Source organism: Plodia interpunctella, chromosome 14, assembly GCF_027563975.2.
Source record: "Plodia interpunctella isolate USDA-ARS_2022_Savannah chromosome 14, ilPloInte3.2, whole genome shotgun sequence".
In the NCBI taxonomy this organism is placed as follows: domain Eukaryota; kingdom Metazoa; phylum Arthropoda; class Insecta; order Lepidoptera; family Pyralidae; genus Plodia; species Plodia interpunctella.
This window is the reverse complement of record NC_071307.1, coordinates 2,202,175-2,222,723: the sequence shown is the minus strand read 5'-3', so window position 1 is coordinate 2,222,723 and position 20,549 is coordinate 2,202,175. Positions and strand designations below refer to the sequence as shown.

Here is a 20,549-nt window from a genome sequence, read left to right as displayed (position 1 = left end):
AAATAAGACGTGGAATAAATCTAATTGTGTATTTAATACTTACAATCTATGCGCACTGCCGTCATCCTCTGTTGCGTCGACGGAGAAACGTAGAAATTGTATAGGTAGTGTTTCGACGTACGTCACCGCTCGTCAATGGTCGAAACCTATAGAAAACAACGGAATGGGGCCTGTCTCTAAATTGGGATCGCAATTGGTAATATTGAAAAGGTTAAAACCACTGTTATTAAGTCGCCTTAAATGGAAATGGCTTCGGACATTATTTTAATTGATTATTTTAGATTGTCGATTATTGCAAGAGTTGTGAAAAATGCATATGAATTCGATGATTATTACTAAGATATTTTTTTCGTGTGTTTTGTGTAAATAGGTACTTACTTGTGCAAGTCTGCTTAAAATATGATTGCCGTCCTACGTGTACTTATGTACTATCCCCAATATTCATAAAAAAGTTAAAGCACACTTCAAGCGAAAATATATACAAAAGATAACATATACTTTAGCCTAAAGTAAGCTGGTATGTATGTAGGTAGATCTCTGTCAGTTACTTTTTTCTTTCTGATCATTGTTATCATATAGGTATCAATAATTGTAACTAGGTACTTTGGTGATAAAATTAAACTAAAGAAATAATTTATGTACTTTTCATCATTTATTCTTTCAATATTTTATTATATTTTTTTAAACAGTATTCCTTTTTACAGAAAGTCGTTGACTTCTTAGCGTAACATTTTTGATTTTCACAGACTATTGAAGACACAAGATATAACAAGATTAAAACATTATTGTTTAAGTTTTAAGTTCGGTTGCAACCTGCGTAGGAAAACGTAAAGCCCCTTTTTGTCTAAACGACTGTGGCGCGCAGGTTAAGTTAACGTCAAAGTTGACTGGTACAATCAACGCTTACTTCAACAATGTCTCCTTGTTAATATGTTTATTTACATTTATTTTTATCACAATGCTAAGGCTGCTTATTCACATTTAAATTAAATGTGTGTCTAGAAATTACAGGCTTGTTGCATGAAAAATATGGCGTTTCTTGTTGTCTTTGACGCAGAGCTTCGACTTGTCATGGGAATTCTTTTGAAAAAACTGATGATCTAAAATACATTTTTTCTGTATTTATACAGGGTTTCGACTTATAATAACAGAAATAAAAATTTTATTTACACACAGTCCTTAAATTCTAAATATTTACATAAAATGCATTATTACATTATATTTCATACAGTTCACTTAAAATTACTGACTCGATTGCAATAAATATACTTATCATTAAAGCCAAAATATTTTAGATTCGTCGTCGAATGATGTCTCCTTAATACTGGATTGAAGGAATGGTTAACATTATTTGTGTCTTATTCTTAGTGTCGTGAAACCTAATATAGAATGGCCTACAACGAAACATACGAACACATACGCGTTGCTGACGTTACGTGCTGCTTTTTTCCCATATCATGTACGCGTAAAAAGAGAGAACGTCTGGACGCAATTACGTGCTACGTGTTTTATGTTTCATGGCAGCCTCCTCAGATCAATTTTAATACAGGCCACATCAATGTAGAGGGAAGTAGCATCATAGCATTTTCGCTGTTAATTAACATTTGTTAAGTTCTGCAAACTTGAAATCAATAGTGATATTAAGTCACTGAAATTATACTTAAGTATGTGCAAAACAAAATGAATTTAATTAAAAATCATATACGTCACTGTTTTGTCAAAGATGTAAATTTTAAATGTCATGCGAAATTAACCCTTAATAACCTAGGGTTTCAATTTTGATACCAATCTTTTAAACCGAATGTTCACATTACTATTGTTTTTTTTTAATGATTGAAGTTTGATACTACTATCCCTAACATAATTAAAATCATAAATGTCTTTTAATATAATTGCGAGATCCAAAAACTATATTACATCAGGAACATTTTTGTAACGACTCACAAAATCAGTCATGTCATGCCTCAAATCAATTTATAATTCTAATTAAATACAATATTCAGTTACATCCATATTATTGTCGTTTTTGTACTACCACAAATGACGTTCAGGCTTCGTAGGACGGCTTTGACTACGGTTAGGCCTATTATGACAGACAAACGGATTAAAAAAAACAAATGCATTAAAAGCACCGCTATTACTTAGAAATATTCAAATAAATTATTTCTAGTCGCTTTTGATTTCATCACAATATTTTAATGATGATAAAGATTTGGTTTAAAGCATTCGAACTTTTGCTTCGTTGTCCGTCTAATCTTGATAAGTGCTGTCATAGCAGACTCTGCATTTGAAGATTCTCTTCCGATTCTCGGAGTCACAACACAACGAGTGGACGCCTTCCATTGGCACTCCTTCAAGGATCGTCCTTCTTCTTTCGAAGCTTCCCTTCCGTGTGTATCGTCTGCGTCACTGATTCCACCGCCGTCGACAAATCAGCCTCTGGGTCTATCGCCGCTGATAACGCAGCAATGTACGCACACGCTATCCGTAAAACCGATAATTTGGATAGTTTCTGATTATGACTATATGCAGGAACTGATCTTCGAAGGGTGTCGAAGGCCGCGCTTATCGTGTGAACCCTAGTCCTTTCTCTTGCGTTTGCTTCGATCCTCCTTTCTCTTGTCATGTTTTTGTAGTTCCTTTGTTCTCTAGGTTTAGGTTTCTCGGTGTAAGGTTCGACTACTGCAGGGTGGGGAGGTACTCTGGGTGGTCCCGGTCTGGATTCAAGCACTAGCGGAGGTGGGATAGGTGGTGGTGGTTCTAATGGTCTTCTCCTTTGTCTTAAAAGGGTAGTTTCACTGGTTTTCTTGACTAAGGAGAGGGGTTCTCTTTGTGGTTCCTCTGTGAAGGACCACGGTCTGAAAGGGCTGACGGGGGCATCGCTCTCGGGGCTGGCGAGGTCTTCTCTAGAGCAAAGTCGTATCCTCTTCTTGGGCGGCTGCAGTCTGGCCGGGGTCCGGTCTCGCTTGGGCCGGTCGCTCTCGGCCCGGGAGTCCAAACGCACTCCCGAGTCATCGGAATGCGCTGGACCCGAACAGGAGTCGTCATCCTCTCCACCGGACACGAAGCCTGCATCTCTCTCTAGAATACGATCTGTAAAAAAAAGAAAGTTCTAATTTAGTTTTTGTGCAAACTGTTCAACTACGAACGCGTTAATATTATAGTGTAAAAAATCTCTCCGTTATACTTTAATGAACCTTCTATTTGTAGCAGTGATATAACACCGACATCCTAGTGAGATGCAGTTAATTCGTGACTCAATATGGGCACACGGAAGCCATAAGACGACAAAAAGGTAACAGACAGAGGCACAAACGAAGCCGGCTTGTTATGGTCTAGGCTCAGACATGACTTGGATATGATATTATGCGTTTACAAAAGGAATAAGGCGATTTCAAGTTTCAAAGCGACCAGTTTCAGCCCTATTGAAACCGAATGGACCTAGACTGGGTATTTTGAAAAAGACCATTTATGCCGGATCGTTTGCCAAGACCGGGCGTATGTCTAGCCCACGCTGTTGGACACAGATGGTGCGCGAATCTAGTTATTTTGAAATTGAAGTAGACCATAAACTATAATGTACAGGCAGCGTATCAAATTTATTAACTGAAAATTCTGTGTATTTCGGAAATTCACAACTGAGATTTTAAAAATACTAAATGTTATAATGGTAAGATAAAAGATGTAATCCGCATTATATTTATAAGATCGTTAAAATATCGAATTCATTCCAAATCAAAAGAAAAAATAAGTAATAATATTTATTAATTTGGGTTTTGCCTTAAACCTACCAATCTAACTCGAATTTGGAACAAACAATTTAAATATTTATTTGAATTTAGAAATTGATCAGGTTTACAGCCGAGGACAAGGTTGGTCGGCGTCTCTGGCGCCGGCGCCTGCGCGTGACGTCACGAGTGCACTACACACCAGGTACCTATTGTTCTTGAGACTTCACTGTTTATGATTATGTTAAGCACGTCAGGTATTAAGTAATGTTCTCTTTGGTATTAGGTACCTAAGTAAAAATAATAAATCGAAGCTGCATAAACTTTTTCACTAAATAGTGTAACGTAGTAGTGGAAATGAAGGATTTTTTATTGAATACAATTACAATGATCTATCTAAATAAACACCTAATAGTATACTAACTAAACTACTACAAAGCCTGTATGTTGTAAGTATTATGGAATCGTAACCGTATGTATAGATTGCAAATTGTAAGAGGAAATTAATTAAAAATGAAAAAATTAAGGTTTGGCCAGGTCAAAACCCGATAGCATCCTCACTAAATTCTATACAAATAGCTGTAATTTTATATTATTATTTGAAAATTGTCAAATACTAAACCTTCTGACTTATCCCGAGATATATCTCAGCGGATGTGTCGCCTGGTGTGGCTTACAAACCGCCGGTATGCGTATGTTGTACAAAACAGGTTTGCGTCCATATGGTCAGAGTTGTGATTATTATTTAATCACATTACTTTACCCAGCGGCCTGTGGACCGCATTCTTGCTTTTTTTAACTTAAACTCTTTGATACAAATAATATAAGTATAAATGAATATTGGAATTTCGAGACGTTTCGAGTATCAAATCTAACATTGAAGGAACTATGTACTTGGCGGCCTGTACTACGGTCTTCTCCGAGGCCTTTTTTTTCACACAAAATAAAAGCAGAAAAACCATTTTGTGTGAAGCTGGTGTTTTTTAGCGTACGTAATTCGTCAACTAAATTTTATTATGTGTTATTCTATGAACTTTTGGTAAAAGGAAATAAATAATAGTAATCATCATAAAAACAAATAGATTTTTTTTTATTGCAGTTTCCCTACGTCTACTTTGGTTACAAAAGACAATACAAAACTTTTATGTATCGCTTCTATGTAGATTTGAGATGGTAAGCAACACATCGAAAGCGCAATTTTTATTTTATTTAACTATGAAATATCAGACCAAGTGACATTATTTACTTTTTCTATAGTTTCTATTATTCGTTTGTAGTTTATTAACTAAATAGAATTCTGAAGAGTGACTGAAACCCAGGTACTCCATATTTTTCTAATAAGTATTAAATACGTTATTTAAAATTACATTACACATAATTAATTAACACGATATCAATTTTATAATTAGAAGATTTACAAAAAGTTCCGGAAATACTAAAATTAATGAAGCAAGCGGAACTGGGTCATAAATTAGAGAAATAACGTTAATATTTTAATGGCCATAACCAATAACCTAACACCTTCAGACAGATATTCTAGATTAGGTAAGGTGGGTGACCCAAATAAAGCCTATGTCCAAAAAAGGCCTAGTTTTTAAATTTCCCGCTTTTCGATTTCAAATGACCGCCAAACGTTTGTAGAAGTGTGCATGTACATTAACTAACGCATACAAGCACAGCAAGGGGCCGTGCCGCGAGCGTGTTGGAACCTGCAGTCGAAAACAACCACGACGCGGAGCGCACGCTTGTTTTTATAAAATTCTGGAAGAGTAAACAGTAAGTATTTCTATTTTTAATCGTACACGGTGTGCTGTGTTTTGTCTATAGGTTAATTATAAGTTAAGCCATCTCCTCACATAAGTCAAAAAGTTGTAATATGGGTGTATTCCGTATAATTATTTTTTTATTATACCATATGTTATGCCCTAATAAAGCCTATAAAAAAAATGTATAGGCCTTATTACGGTACAGGTACAGGCCTTATTAGGAAACTGTTTTATGTCAATTAGAAAAGTATCACAGTACAATAGTAAACCCTTGTTTTCAGTAACATCATGGAAAACGAATCACCAGCTACTACCACAAAGAAAAAAAGGGCTCAGTGGACCTCGCAACAGATGGAAAACGCTGTAAAAATGGTAGAAAGGGGTATATTATCTACATATGCTGCTGCAGCTAGATACAACATCCCAAGAAGAACCCTACGCAACCATCTAAAGAGTGGTTCGACTACACGAAAACTAGGTCGGTCGGCTATATTGACTACAGAACAAGAAGCTGGACTTGTCAGAAGAATAATTCGTTTGGCTGATGTTGGAGTACCGATGACTTCAAAAATGTTGCGCGTACAGGCTTTCTCATTCTGTAAAATTAAGAAAATTCCAAACACTTTCAATGATGCCAAAAATGCAGCGGGGAAAAAATGGTTGAGATTATTCCTCAAACGACACCCTGAATTAGCACGTCGTAAAGCACAGATGATGAATCCAGCTCGTGCTCAAAAACTGAATAAAGATATTGTTAGAGATCACTTTTCCAAATACAAAAGCGTGCTGGTTAAACTTGGAATGGAACATAAACCTGAAAGCATTTACAACATTGATGAGAAAAATTGTCGCATATCTTTGCACCATCAGCAGGAAGTTCTGACAGCCAAAGGGAGAAAGAGAGTTCATCAAATAGCGAATGAGCATGCTGAAAGTGTGACTGTGGTAGGCTGCGGAAATGCTATAGGATCGGCTATTCCGCCAATGATACTATTTAAAGGCAAGCGACTAAAGCCAGAATACCAAGATAATTTACCACCAGGGTCTCTGGTGAAGATGACGCCAAAAGGAAGTATGACAACAGAAACATTCATAGAGTTTATTAATCATTTGAATAAATACAGAACATCAGGGCCATGTCTCCTTATATTTGATGGTGCAAAATGCCACTTGGACTTTACTATTGTCGAGGAAGCTGAGAAATGTGGCATCACTTTATATTGTCTTCCGTCAAATACCACTCACGAATTACAGCCCATGGATAAATCCGTTTATCGTTCTTTTGAGCACCATTGGGACCAAGAGTTGATTAAATACGTCAGTCAGCATCCGGAACGAACCGTTAACAAGACAAGCTTCAATGTCATTCTCTCACAAGTATGGCCGAAATGTATGACTATTACCAATATCTCGAATGGGTTTCGCGCTACAGGGTTGTATCCATATAACCCAGATGCTGTACCTGAAGAGGCGTTTGCGCCCTCTGCGTTGTCAGAACTTCCAATACCTACAAACAGTGAGAATATGGCTGTCTTATCCGATGAAGCAAGACAAACGGGAGAACAAGAGATTTCAACTGCAAATGTGGAAGATTCAGATGGCTCAGGCACAGATACTGAGAATTTGCCACTGTCCTTGCTCTTTAAAAACAACCTGAATGCTGAAACTCCACATAAGATAGACAATCAATCCACCACGTGTGAGATTCATGAATTTTTACCAACTCCTAAGTTTAAAGTTAAAGCGACTGCTCCACGCAAGAAGTCTCTGAATTACAGGGCTCAAGAGGTAACAAAAGATTTGTTTGGTGACAAAGCTACGAATTCCACACCACAGACTACTGTACCATCGTCAAGAGCAGAAGCTGTTCCGGGCACTTCTTCAATGATAATGATTGACACAAAGACACCAAAATCAACGTCAGTCACTGGCCGTACATCTGCACAACCTGCAGTCGCTGCAACGAGGACCGCTTCTTTGACAGCAGATAAGCTTACGGGATCAAAACCAAAACGTCACGATAAGAAATCTTCTTGGTACTGTCCAGCTTGTAAAGAAGATCGAGTTGATGATATGCGACAATGTCTTACTTGTGGCGTTTGGTATCATGAGCTGTGTGTTGGACTCACATCAACTGATAAAATATTTTACTGTTCTGGAGATTGTTTAAAAAAAAAGTTGAAAAAGGCTGATTAATTAAGTACTTTTACATGATGAGAAACTCGTTAAGTCTGATCTAAAATGACCAAAAGTAATTAATAGGATCTCATTAGATTTAATACAAGTATTGATAATATTTTGTACTAATTAAGAAGTTGAATGCTCACTTGTTTTTAATAAGGCTTTATTAAGACACAGGGTTCCCAATAAGGCCAAAGTGACTTTTTAGATATTTATATTCACAAAAGTGTGATTTTCGTTTTTAAAGCAATTTTGTTTCATTTATTACAAAGTTTAATCAATAAATATAAGTTTTTCAAATAACCAGTGCGTTTTTATTATAAACCTGCTAGTTAAGAAATAAAAAAAATAAGGTAGGCCTTATTTGGTGACCTTACCTTATATACTTACACTTATTAAGTTAAACATAATAATAATTTAAAAAGTAGCCGTATGCTACTTTTTAAGGATTATTCCTGCCATTTTAGCACGCCAGAGTGTAGAACTAGCGTTTGATGAAAACAGCTTATTTTGACACTCACATTGACAAAATTTTTATAGCATCCGATACGACATTAGGAAATTAAAGAAAAAAGTATTCGACTTCTTGAAAGGCCGGCAACGCTCATGTTATTCCCTCCCTGCTATTGCTATTGTTCCTGGGCGGCGGTGGCCACTTACCATCAGGTGAGCCGCTTACTCGTTTACTGATATTTAAAAAAGCATTGTGTGCACCATGGCTAGGGGATATTTTGTTTATCGAAGATGCTCGTATTGCTCGTGCTAACATAATGCCAACATAAGAACACCAAACATTTCCATCCAAAAACAAGCAAAGCAATACTAGTGTCCAATATAGATAATAGTACGTTTGGTAATGGCTTTGCTACCGGAATTAGTTTATGGCTCATAATCGAATAGCAGCGGCGCCGCGAAGGCGTTCCTTCTAAAAGGCATTTGTTTTCGTCAGTTACAATCGATTTTGAGCTTTATGGTTTTTCCATAAGGTTATAGTAGAATTGTCTTAGTAGTAAAATGGAGTTTGTATGGTGTGGTATGGCTATCCAGCGGGTTTGCGAGCAAGGTTCTCACACCGCAGGTGTTTTTATACGTACATAACTATCAGGCCGTTTAGACGGCTCCACCCACGAAGATAGATTGAAGTTTTAATTGCTCTAATGTGGTATTCGAAAGGGATTACAAAACATTATATCTAATTCTTTAACCCTTTGTTCATAAAAAAGTTAAAGCAAAGTGAAGAAAACAGATTTTTGGAGAACTACATTTTTTGCCTTGACATTGACAGAACGAAAAACAAACTAAGCTTAAAGTTTAAAAATGACACACAACCTTTATAAGAAAGTACTTCATCTAAATATTATATATAGTAACAATAAACTGTTTATACACAAATAAATTCATATAAAATAAATATTTATATGTATAAAATGAAGAATATTTGTGCATAAACATTTATTAATACTTAATAAGTGAAAATATACGGGTATCTTTTCTAATAGTTGTGTGTTAAAAACTTTGAAAACCATTGAGATAGAGTATGGTATTAACTAGACGTGTCGATTGAATCGTTTGATTAATGATTGCGTTATAGAAACTCCAACAAGAATAATATATCACAAGCCACAATGCAATCGACATTCAAAAGACGAAGTTGCTCATTACGGCGTTTCACGTTGACGCGTTAAAACAAAGACTCCAAAAGGATTAAAAAGAGGACATTTCCAAATTTCCCATTTCAGACCTTATTAGTTACAAATGGACATTTTGTAAAAAGTCCAGTCTTAGTAATCTTTTGCCTAAAGGGCGCCGCGACCTCTCATCGTTAATGTGTCGATCCTACCACCAGATAAAGCACTCTGGGCCAAGAAGATACAAATCTGGCGCCAAGTTTCACAGAAACCGAATGCATCCTCCACAAAAAGACGCCCTTTTTAAATGGATCGTATTTTTTAATGCTACTTTTGTTTGTTACATCTGATTCTTGAGCTCATTCTGGCCAGATTCGAAATTTAAATGTGTTTTTTTTTATAACTCAATGCTCTTTAATATCGCAGTTTTTAAACTTTACAAATAGAATTTCCACGGACGAGTATGTTTTTTTTTTTTGTTTTTGAAAAGTTATGTCACTTTGTTTTGCTCATAGTATTGAGTCATATGACAGTTCAGAAAATCCAGTACAGCTCAAATCCAAGTGATTTACCTTTGATTGAGGGTCAGTAATTATGGGAATTTCACTTACGTGACAACACAGAAATGAGAAAATGATGAGCGGTCAGTTGTAGAATAAAAAATGATCGGTAGTATAGTGGTGTTGGCGGTTACATATTCGCACGGTCTCTTAAGCTTAATGTATGAGAAGTCGTGATTTTGTTACGACTTTCTCCGAACAAACATTACTGCGGCGCCGACCTGCCTGCTCCTACAAAATAATTACAGTACGTAAGGGCCTCTGATATTTCAATATCCTTATCCTAACATATTATATAACAAAGTACTCTGCCGCGTCTGTCTGACTGTCCGTTCGCTATAAACTCAGAAACTATTACTTACACGGATTTTCATGCGGTTTTCTGGAATACATAGTGTGATTCCTGAGGAAGGTTTACGTATATTCGTATCTATTATCAGTCATTGGAATTTGACAACTGTCCGGATATGTCAAACTATTGACCAAAGACAACACACAACAGATTGTATAATACTTCCAGTAGTACTAAAATCGAGTGCCTATAATAGAATAGTCACTAGTTCTCATTACATAATTTGTTAAAAACCCTAATTTCAATATTCATAGAAATTCAATGTTATTGTGTTACTTATATAACTGTATAGTGTGAGAAAAGTAGTGCTATTTCATACAGTATTCAGACCTACCATCACGTACTAATTTCAATGCATGACATTTACCGAAATCAAAATTTTTACAATTTTACGCCCTTTATTGTCATCTTTAGCTAACCGCATGTAAGAATACGTATTGCAGGAAATGTCATATCTGTAATGGCCATACTTTGAGGTCTCGCGCCTACGAGTCGGAACACTATCCGCTGACCTATTACTTTTCTAAACTGTCGCATTTATTAGTGTCAGATTTGTAGCTGACATTTGCTCAAGTAAAAAGAAAACATACATATGAGACTATTTTTTTAGTTTTGTCTTTATGTAGACACAAATCCTGTTTCTTCTCTGGAAATTTGCTTAAAAAATTTTTAACAAATTCGGACTGATTTAAATTATAATAGGTACGTGGTAAATAATTAACTAGTAAATAATTCTTTCTTACTCTGAAATAAACTACAACTTAACAATAAGAATTGTGTTCGAAATTTAAAAATGACCGAAAGTTTTTAAGATGAAATTGAAAAGTTTTTTGACTGGAATTGTTATCAGTTTCCAAACACTGGCTCCTGCAATGACGTCATTGCTGTACGCTTATGAAAGTCGTACAATCCTGGCTGAGGCCAGGAGCTGGCTCCGTCGAGGCGGGCGCCACGCCGTCGTCGCCGCTACTAACTTATTTACACTTCACCAACTGTTCAACTTATATTCTGAGAATTATGTACTTCTTGATCAATTTGTTATATATAGGTACTATATTTTTTTAATATGATTACTATTTCTCAATTGTACCGACCTCACTAGATTAGTACACACGCAGATTATGGATAAACGAATTATGATTATGGTTTTATTCAATGATTTTTTTTTTAATAAATAAACTGCATTTGGAACTACATGTTCAAGTATGCCAAAATTAATGTTTTGTCTTAATATAAACCTGACTTTTATTCTTATTATAACTTGATATAAAAAGGTTTCTATATCACTCAAAAACTACTTTTGTTTTTATTCTTTAGGATCAATTTTAGTTAACACGGGGCGCCCTATCACCTCAGTAAATGAAAGATATACTCCAGGTAGTTCTACGGTTAAGAGATTTAGAAATCGAAGAGCAAGAAGAAAAAGTGCATAAATGGGTGTCTCAATCCCGAATACAATTTAATAACTCGTACAAATACTCACCGAAACACATACCAATTTCAATTTCACACTACACCATGAAAATCCAGTCCAATTACCTCATAGACAACGCACCGTCTGTTAACAAAGATCAATATAGAGCAGGGTGTTAACACAACACTGCCAACTGATCAAACAAGTGAACTCTGTCTCCAGGAGTCATAACAATGATTGTTTCGTTCACGGTAGACTCAACAGTCCTACACCTGGCCGCTCACGTGCTGAACTGAAACTACTGGTCTTTAATACATAGCTTTTGAGCGCGGCTTCGCTACAGTGAGTTTCCCTTGGGAAACTTTTCCGAAAACTAAAATATTTTTATTTTATTTATTGTTACAAAACCAACAGCTTAAATTAAAACATATGTACATGCAGATAATATTATTCATGTGCCAATAATAGGTTTAGAAATTTAAAAATAAATAAATTTAATAAGTATGTAGGTTATACAAGTATGTATGTGAAATCATCACTACATAGTATAAAAACAAAATCGCCTTTCGCATCTGCTTCTAAGCTTTCTCAACGGATTTTGATGCAGTTGTCACTGTCATCTAGACAAATTTATTACCGAAGGTTTATTATATACATATACATAAATGACGCCCCGCTAGTAAGTACTAAAGACAAAAATAGTTACCGACTGACATCTAGAAGCATTAGCGATTCAGGAGCCACACTTAGCGACTGGCCACTGGGAAGCATCCATGTTCGCATTCGTTATGTATATTTTCCGATGTATAATGGATTTAACCACCTGGCTAAACGAGAAAAATTGCACTTGGTTGACACATTGTCACATGCCATTAGTTACGCATCTCCAATGGCCTGTATTTGAATAAAGTCTAGACATAGAATGGATTTCAGACCGAAATGATCTTTATTATACAGTGGGGGACGCTCATTCGTACAGTCTTTCAAGAAATACAGATGTGGTCATTTATCAAAGGAGCCAAAAGGAGCTTATTTAAATTTGAAATGCACATAAATCTTCTTCAAATTCTAATGATTTGACAACATTTTCTTTTTTCGTTTTTTTTTTAAATAAATTGTTTTGTTTTGTCACAGATGTTAAAATTCTGTTTTTTACGTGCACAACTGTACTTATCCTCTTTATGCCCCAGAACAAACGAATGGAAATAGAATAAAACTTTAATATAGACCTACTGTCGTATATTGACAGCGTCTGTCGGTTTAATGCTGATATTCATACAGTTCATGTTTGCATAATAATAGGTATTTCTTGTATCTAACTACCCAATATTCAGTAAGGGTGAAAAGCACTTTTGGCTCCATTCAATCAAATGTTAGTTAGTATTTTAGTAGGTACCTAAAATAATAATCTGTAGAATATTTTTGTAAGTTCTGACATCTTTGAAAATTCAGTTAACAGACTAAATAGAACTTGTTAAAAAAATATTTCACGCTAGTAATAATTACTTCTAGTACCTATCAGATATAATCGGACACGGAACCATGACATTTTGGCGGCAATTTAGTATGCAACCGGTTTTACTATATTTAGTAGAAATTCCTTCAAAAATGGCGAATCAAACAACCCACCAGAATCCGATCGGCCGGCGCCATTGGCCGCAGAGGCGACCTCGCGTTGGCGCCAAATCGTCGCTTGATAAATCACGTTAAAAAGTTCATCTTGCATTGCATTCAGCCATACAGCTACTGGCTGATACTGGCTTTAAATTAAATATTTTTTTTTTCGATTCCATATTTAATTTATTTTTAAAAAGTTTTGTTAAATTAAATTATCCTTCTCTAGTCTGTGCAGTTTAATGTTGTGGGTAGATATTATGTCATCTTAAATTGTCCTATTTTATGTCCGATGTATTCACTGTGTGTATTCGATGTACCTATGTTCTACATAAATCAAAAGCTGTATTATTTTTTATCTCTGGGCATAAGATATTTGCTAGCTTCGGTACCAAGTCCCAGCTTCGATATACAATTGTGTCAAATATTATAATAATCGAACTAGGTACTTGTTTACAACATTTCAATGTAAATATTTTCGTCTTTAATTTTGTACTGTATTTTTACTCAAATGAGTACCAGTAATGCCTTCCGGATATAGTCAACAAACAGGTAAACATAGTGGCGCCGGCGAATCGAGTAATTTATCTTGAAGTGATATCGAATTCAGTAGTTTGTTAGCGAATTTATGCAAATGTGGCTGTAGGAATGTGGATGACTGCGGACGAATGCCAAACAATCATAAACATCGCCATAACATCGAGTTTTTTATTTTTCAAGTTATGCTTAATCTATAAGTAAATGTACTTATGAGAAACGTATACTTATCGAAGACAACAACTTTTTAAATGAGGTATGTAATATAATGCAATACTGAAACTGATTCGGGAACATTTTAATCTGGAATTTAAACGGTCAAAGAACATTTTCCTTGATATATTTTTTTTATTTTCGATGATAAATTTATGTTATCTAAGACTTAAAGAGTCGTTGTCGTAATTAGTATATTCATTACTATTATATTCTAAATACATGCTAAAAATCTTAAGTGTAATAATTACATCTTCTCATCAAACTGTTGACATGGCTTAAAAATATCTAAAATTACATATTTCGCCAAAAATGTGAAGGCCATTAAAACTACAGCAATGTTGAATCTATTAGCCGTAGTACAGTGTACTATGTCATAAAACAATTGCGAAAATGGTTTACCAAACTAACACACCCGATAAAAACGTAATTTCCTGCGGAAATCTATGCGATGTTATTGCTTGTTGCACTTTATTTGCGCTTGCGCATGTTTCGCGCGTTTCACGAGTGTACTTAGCACAGGCTTTGCGGTCTAGGAAAAATATTGTTAGCATAAAAGAAGGTGGAGTAATAACGAAAAATTCTTTCAATTTCAATAATAATATGGTTATATAATATAGGTATAATAATATTGGTAAAATAATATGCCATCAAAAACATGCTGTAAAAAAACAAAGTCTCGCAGCTCAGTTTTTCTACCGTAAAAAGATCCGTTACCGTAAAAGATCCATGTAATACCAAGTCGGTTAATTTATTTAGTCCCTACTTAAGGAACCTTCTGTCTAAGTTATTATCATAATCGATATGAAAAATCTTTTACGTTTTAAATAAATAGATCAACTTGGCCATCACGTGAAAACCATAACATGAAACTTATATGGTGTGACGTCACTATTTCAGTGACGTGGGTGTGTGAGAGTCTATACCAGAGTAAAATCAATGCCATTTTTCCTGCTTTTGCTACTTATATGTTTTCTGTAGTCGACTTTTTTGTTGTACATTTTTTTTGTATCCGAAGTCCACGTCAAGACGCACGGATGCTTTTTTGTCAGCCCACCCGATCGCTTCCTCCCTTTGTGTCTTTCGACGAATTTTTGGCTTCCCTACGCCATCCCTTTAATATTAATATTTATGCAAAAATTAACCCTTCGAAGGAAAGTTTAACCTTTTCCTTCCACTGAGAATCGCTGCTATTCTGAGTTTTAGATGTAAATAAATAGACAAAATGATTTATAATGTTTAAATAATTAAAGACAAAAGACATTTTACGAGTTTTAATAGGAATACAAATACATTTTCGTAATTTCGATGATTTGTTTTTCATATTATAAATTTTCTAGATACATACATGTACAAATATGTTTCCATGGTATGTACAGTTAGTCTTATAAATCAAATTCAAATCATTTATTCAGAAATAAAATAAACTGTGCCACATAGCATCCGTAAATTTACCTTCTATATGGGCTCTATATAGGCTCCATATAAGAGAGACGGTATTAAATAGTCAACTCGAAATTACTTTTGAAAACGTTCGATGTTACATGTATACGAACATCTTCGCGGGGGCATTTTATATGAGCATTTTACAATACACATGGTGTCATTAGTTCAATAATGCATCGCGTCGCGTCACGTTGGCGATTGGTGTCCACAACTCCACATCTGTGAGCCGTATGTCACTCATGACAATATAACGCCATTCAATAGAACTGACATCTGGTGCAAATTGGACAAATCGAATATGTAGTATAATGGGCTTTTGTTTTATATGAAAACTAACGCCCGCCCGCGACTTCGTCTTTATTAACAGGAGGTCAAGCCCATATCTATGGGAAAATATAATCAAAACAGATATGCTTATTGTTTTCATTACAAATGCAAATTAAAAAAAAACTTTTTTAATATTAGGTTGGCAGTTGAGTACACATTGTGGAATATTGTTTGAGCCAGCTCTGATCAGTTTTTGAATAACTTTTAGAAATATTTGGAGCTGCGTAACTCCTATTTATATTTGACGCTGACCCTGGGCTTTTTAGCACTTTAGTCCCGAATATGTCCAGAGAACATGAGAACATGAAACAGACAGCCAAAAGTCTCAAAACATATAATTTATAGTGATGTAGTGATTCATATCCTGAAGTAGTATCGATATTTTTATATTGATTAGATTTCTATAATCAACATTTTGTGTTAAACAGATTGATCCGTTAAGTGTTCTTACTGTTAATAATTTCCTCCAAAACCGAATACATGTGACTAATGTTTTTTTCACAACAACACGTTATTGTGTTTTACGACTATTTTGAAATAGGATTTTCCACGTGCTACCTTTCACGTGCCTTGCACCAAATAGACATTTCAAGTCTGCTCTCTTAAATACTTAATGTGTCTAGATAAAATTAAATTAAGTATAGTCGAAAATTTTAACATACCATTTAGAATGTATTTGTTTACACTATTTGAGGTATTTAATGCACGAATTTCTTTTATAGTATTTAGGATACAAAATATACCTTTATTGGAATATAAATTAAAATAACTGTGCACCGGTGCATATATACCATGGTATTGACTACTTCAAATTTCATCAAGCATGTCATGTCTAATTTTTAAAATTATGGAAGTAAGTTCCAGATTTTCAGTCTTTTCAACCATTTAGGTTCGATTACATGAATATTTTTTTGATTAATTTTCTAATAAACCTTAACATAAAATGTCAAGATAGAATCCGGTTCATTTTTTAACCGATGCGACAGGACGAGCTGTTTTTGTCTAAGCCTTACATTATCTCTTCGTCGGGCGCGCCTGCGCACTGGAAAACCCCACCATTATTTAGAATCTGTCGTAAACACATTTTTTGTTGCCACCGAATAAGCAGGTATTTTTGTATCCGTGAACAGACTCATATAATATAATATTGGCATTATATGACTATTTTTTGAACATGGTTTTGGCAAATTATTTAGCCAAATATGAAGATATTTGGCTATTGTGAAGATTAGCAGTGTAATGTTAATAATAAACTATAAAGTGTGTGTATTATATCCAAATGAATATTAAAACATTGAGCACCCAACCGAATGAAAAAAAAAAAAACGTAAGCGAAATTTATAACCCGCACTAAACAAAACAAATAGTTTTTTAGAAAGAAGTAGTTTTCACGTCTGTAGCTTTTATAAGTAGGTAGGTTAATTGATCAAAGAGTTAACATAGAGTAATAAAATAGAAATGGCAGTTGCGACTGAAATGAAATATTAACCTGTAAAGGCGAATAAGTACGATGTTTAAACCTGCTAAATATTTTTCAACTTCTCATCAAATTAGACCTCTTCAACAGTAGTCTGCTATAATCTGTACAGATACAGATGTCAAACAAACGCGTAAAGATACCACAGATCACATCTGGTCCCCACATCTGGTCCCCAAACGGGTTCTGACGTCACGGGTTTGACATGTGGCAAAACGACTCATTTTATCATCGGACTATTGTTTTTTTTTTTATTTGTTTAACATGCAGTTTTAATAAAAAATCTTATGTTGTAATTTTGCTTCCGGAGGCCATTGTGTTGAATTTTATTTATTGTATCTTACATCATTAAAAACATTTCTTATGTTTTTCTGACACATAATGGAAGTAATATACAAAAGTAAGTATGTTACTTTGAAAAAGTCTAAATCTGAATGACATTTAATCAATACATTCTTAAAATAATTTAATTTATTTTTAATCAGTTTTGTTAAATTAAATTATCCTTCTCTAGTCTGTGCAGTTTGGTGTTGTGGGTAGATATTATGTCATCTTAAATTGTCCTATTTTATGTATGATGTGTGTATTCGATGTACCTATGTTCTACATAAATCAAAAGCTGTATTATTTTTTATTTCTGGGCATAAGATATTTGCTAGCTTCGGTACCAAGTCCCAGCTTCGATATACAATTGTGTCAAATATTATAATAATCGAACTAGGTACTTGTTTACAACATTTCAATGTAAATATTTTCGTCACTAATTTTGTGCTGTATTTTTACTCATTTACTTTTACGTTTTACTCATTTAATCAATACATTCTTAAAATAAGTGCAATAAACAGCTTGATCTAAAACACAAAAAAAGAAATACTTAGTGTCGCTTTGTAGACTAAATATCGAAAAAAATGTCGATAAAAAAATATGGAGAAAACCATGGAATATAATTCCTTCGAATTTCAAATTAAAATCGACATCTATAAAGAACCTACGCATGCGGCAACCATCAGAATCTGTCGCGGTGCACATGTGAACAAACAAACAAATCTTGTCGCTGACCGTATGTGGTCGTTAGCTTCTATAACGAACGAAATAAGAACTATATTCCTTTGAATTGTACGAATGGGAAATTTGTTATAATATCCACTTGTCTACTAGGGTGCGACCCCCGAACATGTGCAGTGTTTTGTCCGTTTTTCAACTACCCCTTTTGTTTTTAGCGCTTGGATTTTGTTTTAATTATTGATGGGTTTACGCCCTTTAGGGAATAGATAGATAGAGCTGTCACAGTTGTTTAAGTATGTTCAGACGTGGGAGGTAACATAGTGATAGATATTAAATCATTAGAATGCAACTTGGATACTAGACTTGTTAATCTGACAGATTAGAAGAATCTACCGGTTGTGATTGTGTCTGGCCTATTAGTCCTATCCAAGAGTTTTAAAACACAATATGTTACATATAGATTATCCGATATTTTATCAGCAAACGTTGAAAGAGGCCCTAATTCTAATTTGATTACATTTAAAAAAGTTTATCATGACTAGAGTATTACGCTCTCGTATATGTACTTTTTACATATGTTCTTTGTACTTATGTCGATATTACAAACAAACAAGAACCCTATACCACCTATAGAAATAAGAAAATTAAATGTATTAAAAATATCTGAAAGATTTTCATTTAAAGAACAAACGTGACGTATTAAAACTAATTTTTTGAGACATGTTTGCAATTTACTTTTTGGCTTCAAAGTAAATTATATAAGTAGAAAAAAATCAGTTTCACATTTTGTTTATCTTTTTTTCATTCTATAGATAAAAATGTTAAACAATCAAAACATTATGTACGATTTGAAATAGTTCTGTAGATGTATCTACCTACTTGAATATGTTGATTGATCCTCTGATGGAAAAAATCCTAGGTGTTATAGAAATCTTATAGTTATTCGAATGAGTACACTGAGTCTTACTTTCGATTTCAGTATAAACATTGCATAATATTATTATTTATTACGACACAAATGTAAATTACATTTCAGGAATGATAACATAAGACAAATGTCGATAAATCACAAACATTGCACAAGCATTGTTGTAAGGAACGGATAAACAAACATTGTTTTTATTTTTTGCGATATCCTCTTCAACAACATTATTTTGTACTCAAATAAATCTTTAGGGGAACCAACAGTCTAAATAAAATTCTTGGTAAAAATTTAGATTAGTAGGTATTATAGAGGTGGATTATGTAAAATTAGTAATTTTATGATTATACTTTATCTGTTGAAGGTAAACGGTTTACCCTCCGAATTAATCGAATTAATATTGATAAGGCCTCTCACGTCTCTTGACACCAGTTAATTTTTTATTGTCACATACTCTACATTTTTAAATCGGATGAAAATTATGAAATATTGACAGCTTCATCGAAATTAATTTCAAGTTCAAAAATCTGTTGTCGATATAAAAGTATACTTGATTTGCCATTTATGTGTATAGGTATGTTAGTGAACAAAAACTAATAATTGTAGAATCAACAAAATAAAGTTATAAAAGAATATAAATCAACGACAATGACCAGAACAGGGACCTAGCATTAAATAAATCCGTTATTTTAAAAAAGCAATAAAAGTTAAACCGGAAGTACCAACCTTTGACTTCGGGCTGGCTCTCCGCGGAAGTGGAAATGAAAGATGACATCTCAGATGAATATCCTTCAGATCCAAATTTATAAAAATCCTTAAAAATTAACGCACTATCCAAGGCAACTGGCACGTAAGACACTTTAATTTAAAAAAAAACACATAACAATTTTGAAATTTCGAACGCGTATCGGAATAGTTGTGTTGGGCACGCACATCCCTCGACGCGCGCTCTCTGCGTTTGGTTGCATGCGACTGACGATCGGAACCACGGAACAAAACGCATCGCAAACTTGGCTCGGCTAGAAGACGGGGTAAAAAGCCCGGCGCCAGCATGGTCTCGCCCTTAGAGATGCGCCTGATATGATATGATTGGAATTTTATCGTAAGTTAATTGTTTGTCCCTTTTAGGTTGGCAAAAATTTTTTGCTTATGGCCCTGGCATACCGTTATGTACAAATTGTACGTTCGGTCTCCAGCTTAGCCATATCTTTGATTTTGGTTTGTTATTGTTTTTTTAATACATGCAGGTTTGTTGATTTTTGTTAAATCTAGTTATTGGACTAGATCTAATCTCGTTTTTAGAAATAGACTTTATTTGATATTTCGTGGCTTGCTTTTTAAATCAATCTGATAATGGAAAATCCAGTTTTAAATGATCG

At 34.4% G+C, this 20,549-nt stretch overlaps 2 protein-coding genes across 2 annotated transcripts; one reads left to right on the top strand and one right to left on the bottom strand.

Moving 5' to 3' along the window:
- Positions 1-630: 630 nt before the first annotated feature.
- On the bottom strand, positions 631-20,169 carry net. The gene is made up of 2 exons (XM_053754809.1): positions 19,897-20,169; positions 631-3,093 (listed from the first exon to the last, which is right to left on the bottom strand). Exons 1-2 carry the CDS (start codon positions 19,943-19,945, stop codon positions 2,354-2,356), a joined length of 789 nt encoding a protein of 262 aa, XP_053610784.1. The 5' UTR covers positions 19,946-20,169; the 3' UTR covers positions 631-2,353.
- Positions 5,293-8,016, top strand: LOC128675406 (uncharacterized). The gene is made up of 2 exons (XM_053754808.2): positions 5,293-5,504; positions 5,776-8,016. Exon 2 carries the CDS (start codon positions 5,783-5,785, stop codon positions 7,688-7,690), a length of 1,908 nt encoding a protein of 635 aa, XP_053610783.1. The 5' UTR covers positions 5,293-5,504; positions 5,776-5,782; the 3' UTR covers positions 7,691-8,016.
- Positions 20,170-20,549: the final 380 nt, after the last annotated feature.

Coding starts and splice junctions, on each gene's coding strand:
- LOC128675406 (XM_053754808.2), top strand. CDS start 5,783: ATGGAAAACGAATCACCAGCTACTACCACAAAGAAAAAAAGGGCTCAG.
- net (XM_053754809.1), bottom strand. CDS start 19,945: ATGTCATCTTTCATTTCCACTTCCGCGGAGAGCCAGCCCGAAGTCAAA. Junction 3,094..19,896: donor GAGCCAGCCCGAAGTCAAAG/GTTGGTACTTCC, acceptor TTTTTTTTACAG/ATCGTATTCTAGAGAGAGAT.